Genomic DNA, 6,888 nt, shown 5'->3' on the forward strand with positions numbered 1-6,888 from the left:
TTGTTTGATGATGAATATTTTCCATGTTTTCCTTTTATTTCTCAGGGCCAGAAGCTGCTCTCACAACAGTCCCTCCTCGTGATCTTGTCCCCCCAGAAGACTCAGTGACTCTACGGTGTTCGGTCCTCCGTGACTCTCAGAATAAAACATGTCCGGCAGATGACAGCATGTTCTGCTTTGGCTCTGAATCACACGAATCTCACCCAGATCTTAATTTAACTCACATGAACGATGGAGACGCGTATGAAAAGAACCCCGACGGAGTTTCATCAAAGAAATGTTTCTACAGCTACTTCAAAAACTTCACCTCCTCCGATTCTCGGACGTATTTCTGTGCTGTCGCCACATGTGGGAACATACTTTTTGGAAATAAATCAAAACTCAACCCTAAAGGTAACTGCATCATATTTTTATATAATGTGTTAAATTAGCATATGTGTTTGTTGGATTCGGATCAATAATTTAATTTGAATGTTCTGTAATGCCTCATTAAACAGCTAAATAATAAGCCACTCTTAATTACAATTTTATTAAATGTTAACTTTCCGTATTTACTCCTTTTCATTATATTCCAGCAGTAAACACGTGTGACCTGAAGACAGACAGAACAGTTCTCTATCTGTTATGTGCTGCTTTGGCAATAAGTCTGATGGTCATAGCCTTTCTCCTTTATTCAGTCAAGAAACTCACCAAAAAATCATATGGGCTTTGTAAAGGTAAGTAAATACATCAATCTGTCAAACAGTTCACAAAACCGGATTCACATTAATGCTGTTTTTTTTTTGTTATACAGCTGAAATTGATCTGCAAACAAACACAGCAGCCAGTGGTGATCAGGAAAACCAGCAGGTATTTATAAAGTAAATGTATAGCAGCACGTTATACTTTTTTTTTAAATGTGCAGGTGTAAATATCCTGCAGGCTCCAAATGTTTCTGTTTCCTCAGACAGATGAGGACTCGTTGGTTTATTCTGCACCAATTTTCACCAATAAAAAAGCTAGTAAAAGAGGAACAAGGGACAGAAAACCTACAGAGGAAGAGAGCATCTACACTGATGTCAAGGCTCTTGGGCTGGAACATCATCTTGACTCTGGACTTGCTAATTAATGTTTATTTAATTTTGTCTGTACACAGTATGAGAAATGTACTCTCTTTTTTCTTTTAAATCATTCTGCACTATTTATAGTTTTTGTTATTTATGAAAAAGTTCATCTTGACGCAACATAACAACGCCTTATAAATGTTTTTTTGTGGTTATTCTGGTTTTATTCTGGCAAATTTGGAAAAAAAACTCAACCAACGAAGGTACCTTTAACTTGAATAAAGACTGACTGCTTTGAAAGGTGCAGCATAACCAAATACCAAAAACGGTAATCATATTATATTTCTTGAATATTTTAGTTTTTGTTTATGTATATAACTCAAAATGCAGAGCTATGAACATCTGGGCATAACAAATAGACAAACAGAAGAAAACCTGAAGGTTAATTTGAGGTGAGCCTCATCACCACCCACTCATTCTGCAATAAAAACATGGTCAACAGGCCTCAGACACCACAATGGTTTCACGACTGTATGAATATATATTTCTATTAATTGAAATGACCAAAAGCAAATCATGTATCAAACAATGACTAAATTAAGAAAACTCATAAAATAAAAGTGCTGGAAGTTGCTGTACATGCTATTCAAACATACAGTCCATCCATACTGTTACACCACTGCTTTACATCCATTGGGCCACCCTACTGCATTTAAAGTGGCACTGTACAATTAAACTTTATTTAATTTGACTTGAGGACTACATTTAATTAGCAACAAGATGTGAAGGTAGCACTTGACCTTAAGAATTATAACAACATAGCAATGCATTATCAATTACACCTAATACCATGGAAAATCTGTCACAAAGATATTATATGACCATTTTCACATCAAACTTATCTTTATTATTAGACAGAGTCATAGCACAGAAACAGCACTGGTGAACGTCTTCTCAATATCTGTTATTGAATTGCAGAACATGAGTTTGAAGTTTAACTAGTCCTGTATAGCCTTCACTACAGTATGAAAATACGTGATTCAATAAACTAAACTTACCAAATTCTTCATATACTGTTCCTGGAGTTTGGTAGATGATCAATACAGTATTGATGATCAGACAGGATCAATTAGCCTGCATTGTTGCTATCACCGGTGCAGTCAATTCAGAATCTGCTGTTTGGTCGAGAAAACAAAAATTAAAAATATATCTGTGACGGACATCTTGCCGTCACCGTGGGTTCTTCCGGTCCAAACACACAACAACCAGCCACAGTATAGTTTGTTAATGGGTTTTATTCCACACAGCCAATGTCTTACATCCGTTGTGTTCTCCTGTCAGTCATGCAAGCACTTGCCCCATGCTCTGTCCCCAACCAGCCAGCCAGCCTGCTGCTCTGTGTCCTCCAGAGTGAGAGAGGTGTGGTGACCTGCTAGTGCTTGTATAGGGAGAGAGACAGCTCAGTAATTGCCTGCAGCTGTGCCAATTAAGCCTCTTCCTTGCACCATTCCCTGAACCACTCCCCCAATCACTCCCTCCTGCAGCTGAGCCAAACCACGCCCCGCCACCACAATAGCATTGATTCACAAAAAGATGAATACTAATAGTCGTGATGGCATGGCATCATCAATTTATGAATTCTATTTTTTAAAAACAATATTCTGCTGATTTGCTGTTTACCTCAATTTCCGAACAACGGCTCCTCTCATGTGACCACAGCACAGCAGTAAGTCCCAGCTTTTAAGAACAAATAAGTTCCACTCCAAGTATTCTCAGTCAAACCCGAGCTTTATATTTTCCACAATGTCAGAATTAGTTTCCTCATATTCTTTCTGATGATTAACGCTAATATGATTAACGCTTATGAGAAGCTCAGACAAGAAGACGTCAGAAATCACTAACTGCCGTTTTAACTACAAAACAGTCTTCCTGTATCTTACATCGTGATGACATTTTAGTGCTCACACAAAAAACAGAGTGCATAAAAAGTGCAATGATTACAAAAGCACTTTTTTTTGTGTTGATTGATACACCGCCTCATGTGAAGTGACCATATTCTAAAACAATATTTTGTCATTTTCCGGGTCCTTTGCTCTCATTGGATGCCTCTCTCAGGGTTTGTCATACTGTTGATTGATCTCGAAAAGCCCCACAGAACTTTTCATAATAATTTAAGTAATAAATTAAGTCCAACAATATCAGGGACTCCAACGAGTGAGGACGCCTCTACGGCTGCTCTAATCTAACAGGTTTCTTTGATGAGCATGAGCTGAAATTTGACGATGGACTGAAAAATAAAAGCTAAAATCTTACATTCAGATTTTGTAATTATTCTGATTGCTCTAGCACCACCATGGGGTTGACATGTGGGAATTTGAGTGAAGGATCTCAACAACTGCTGGATGGTTTGCCATGAAATGGACAGTAGCTCTGGTTTTTGTGAGGCTACACCATCTCTCTTGGACAGGGGACGTTGTTTGAGCTTTTGTTCCTGTAAGGGACATAATGTCAGAAAGATCCAGCCTGTTAATCTCTCCTTTAAAATACTGAATGTGATGCCTTTCAGATAATTCTTATACCACAAGAAGCACTAGTGACCGTGGCACTTGTTGCTTGCTTGTAGCTCCAAGTACAAAGACAACCAACCACCCAGAGATAGACAACTCTGGCTCAAGAGAGTCAAAAGTCAAAAATCTGAATCATTGCTACAAAAGGAAAGAGAGGTGATATGCAACTCAAAGCCCAGGATCACACAAAATGTGGCAGGAAGTGTGCTTATTCTGTTGCAACCAATCAGATGCTTTTTAAAGTCTGACTTATCACAACTGTCTAACCTCCTTTACTCACTGAGATACCAACTACATCCCCATGAAGACATCAATGTCATGATGGTCGTGTTATGGATTGCATTGCTATTTTTTCATCGAGCATGTAAGTGCTGCTTTTTTTCCGGCCAAAAAAATCTGCATTAGAGATTTTTCACACTCCTTTATTTAATGTTGTTCTGTTTTCTTTTAATTCAGATACCCTGGTTCCAGTAACGACAGTTCTGCTCGGAGAACCAGTGAACTTGACATGTGCTTTACTCAAGTTCAGCTCCGTACGATTCCAATGGTACAAGCAGAGCGCCGGGGATAATCTTAAATTAATTGTGAAACTCTTGACATCTAACAGTGAGTTTGGACCAGAGTTTCCTCAGTCAAGATTCCAAGTACATCTTCATGACGGTTTTAGCAACCTGACCATTCTGAGGACAGTCCAGGAGGATGAGGGGATGTATCACTGTACAAACGCAGAGTTCTTTAACACTGAATGGAATGGGACATATTTGTTAGTAAAAGGTAATAATGTGATTTTTTTTTTTTTTTTTTTACAGACTTGTGTTTCTATGCACATTTGAAAAAAAAACGCAAACTGTGTTACTGCAATTTTTATTACACAGGAAACAGTCAGACATCAAACTACACCGTCACTCAGTGGCCGACAGCATCAGGTCCAGGCCGAGACTCATCAACTCTCCAGTGTTCAATCCTCTCTGACCCTGAGCACATGAAGTGTCCAGGACATCACAGTGTATTCTGGTTCAGAGTCGGATCAGATGAGTCTCATCCAGACACCATCTTCACTGACGGAAATAGAAATAATGAATGTGACAAGAAATCTGACGCTCAGAAGAGCTGCGTTTATCGCTTCTCTAAGAACATCAGCTCCTCTAATGCTGGGACTTACTACTGTGCTGTGGCCACATGTGGAACGATATTATTTGGAAACATATCTAAGCTGCACCTTGGTAAGATTTTGAGTTCAGTAAGGGAAGACGTACTCTAATTATGTGGATACCACCGTGAACTGTTAAGAAGCACTGAATTTGTTGTTTTGTTTATTTTCTAGCTCAAACATCACATTCAGTATTAATTGAGAGGGTGATATTAATCGTCTGTTTGGCCATTTCTGTCATTGGAAATGTTGTTCTCATCTGCAAGCTAAGAGTATGTGAACAGTTGAGAGGTGAGTGAAGCCAAAAGTGTTGGAAAGACTAAAATTCTCCTGTGATATTTATATTATTAAATGTATAATAATTATATGTTATACATGCATTTTAAACGTAAGATCAGACAAACCTTTTCAAGTACTATTGTAAAATCATCAGGGCTCAGTCATTGTGCATATTTAAGAAATTGATGTAAAGTAGCAGTAGTTTTTTAAACATAGTCTTCCTTGCTATATTATATCATTCATTGCTCCTAATGATTTGTATTCTATGACTTTATTCTGTGAGGGAAAAGTGCAATAATTGATTATATTTTTGTTATTATAATTTGTTTTCAGCTTCAGGAACGGAAAGTGCTGTTTCAGAAGCACAAAAAGACGCCTCACAACAACCAATAGACGATACTGTAAGTTAAAATGACAAATGAAAATTATTATTCTGTAAATATATGTCTCCAAATCAACATATCAGTCTTTACGACTAATTTGTTAATTATTTTATTCACCACAGACTGAAGCTGAACACAGTCTGAACTATGCGCCACTAAATTTCTCTGAAAGAAAAGCAACAAGAGGGAGAAAGAAGAGAGAGTTTGCCGAGGACTGTGTCTACTCTCAAGTTAAACACTGACACCGGTGACCATGTGGAGGATCTCCTGAATTATGAATTAAACCTCACATGATACAGTTCCTGTACTGATTGTTTGGACTTTTTATTTTTCTTTCTTAGCTAAATATTCAGAAATATTCCGTGTTAACAGAGTTCAGTTGCTTCATCGCCGACAATATTTGGGTTCTCAAAGTGTAAAGATAGTTTTGTTGCATTTTCCATCCCTGGTTTTTAGGTAGGTAGGTAGGTATTTACTTTATTAATCCCCGAGGGGAAATTTTTTTGCTCCGGCAGCATACAGAAGCAATAAGATAACAATAGAATAATAGTAATAATAATTTAACTGTATTGACTCACTGTCTTGTCTTGTTTGTTGCAATTAAAGTTTATTACATGAAATGTCTTTCTGAGTTTTATGTTTGCAACCGTTTTATGAATGCAAACAAGAGGAGAAAGACAGACGAGCAGGCTAAAGAAGAAATCAGGTCAACTTTTGACGGCAATTTCATCGAGTTGGATTTAAAGATTTTATAATACCATGTAGTGTGCAGATATTCGACCCGTATTTTTAGACTGAAAGCCATTTATTCTGTCAAAATAATAAAAAAAAACTTAACAATGGCTTTATACAGACTCTGATAATATAAACACATTTTCATTCTACTGCATCCTGTCAGTGTGCTGAAGCCTCTCAAGAAATTTCCTTTGTGACGTTTCATTACACAAAATGTTTGTTCATTAGAGATGCTGACAAAGCCACATGTTGGTTGATTGTTATTGTGTTTGTGGAGTTTTTAAAATGTTCTGCTGGTAACAACCTGTTATCCACACTGCTGACCTATGATCTATGATCCAGCCTATGACCCAAATCTTAATAAATTGCTGTATTTTGCGTGTAGCAAAGAAGCTGTTGTTTGCCTTCCTCTCAAGAATACCTCAAACTTAGAGTTGGTATCACCTCCTGATTACTGCCAACGCTTACGTCTAGTAACTTGGAATAACGGAAAGAAAAGCATTACATGTAATCCTTGTCACTAAAACACGAACCCAAAGGTTATATATTTAATTTCTACTTCCTGAACCCCTCCCACTAAGATTCACGTTATCCACCTAACAGATTTGGTTCAGTTACAACACACAGTTCTCGTGTGCACTGATTGTTCCCATCGAACACATGAATAAATATTCACTGACGTCATTGCAACGTATGCCATAATGTTTCGAGCAATTCTCTGAGAGGTGACA

At 37.6% G+C, this 6,888-nt stretch overlaps 1 protein-coding gene and 2 long non-coding RNA genes across 3 annotated transcripts; all 3 read left to right on the forward strand.

Moving 5' to 3' along the window:
- The first annotated feature begins 628 nt into the window (after positions 1 to 628).
- On the forward strand, positions 629 to 1,877 carry LOC138211629 (uncharacterized). Its single transcript, XR_011179346.1, has 3 exons — positions 629 to 716; positions 794 to 849; positions 947 to 1,877. It is a non-coding gene; the product is annotated as an uncharacterized lncRNA (long non-coding RNA).
- Positions 1,878 to 2,386: 509 nt separating this feature from the next.
- On the forward strand, positions 2,387 to 4,871 carry LOC138211558 (uncharacterized). Its single transcript, XM_069171513.1, has 3 exons — positions 2,387 to 2,462; positions 4,067 to 4,384; positions 4,486 to 4,871. The coding sequence occupies exons 1-3, from the start codon at positions 2,387 to 2,389 to the stop codon at positions 4,869 to 4,871; spliced, it is 780 nt and encodes a 259-aa protein (XP_069027614.1).
- A 95-nt stretch (positions 4,872 to 4,966) lies between these two features.
- Positions 4,967 to 5,885, forward strand: LOC138211755 (uncharacterized). The gene is made up of 3 exons (XR_011179351.1): positions 4,967 to 5,051; positions 5,373 to 5,440; positions 5,545 to 5,885. It is a non-coding gene; the product is annotated as an uncharacterized lncRNA (long non-coding RNA).
- The last annotated feature ends 1,003 nt before the right edge of the window (positions 5,886 to 6,888 follow it).

This window comes from Embiotoca jacksoni, unplaced genomic scaffold (assembly GCF_022577435.1).
Source record: "Embiotoca jacksoni isolate LCO1_2020_lvr unplaced genomic scaffold, fEmbJac1.0.p SCAF_5, whole genome shotgun sequence".
In the NCBI taxonomy this organism is placed as follows: domain Eukaryota; kingdom Metazoa; phylum Chordata; class Actinopteri; family Embiotocidae; genus Embiotoca; species Embiotoca jacksoni.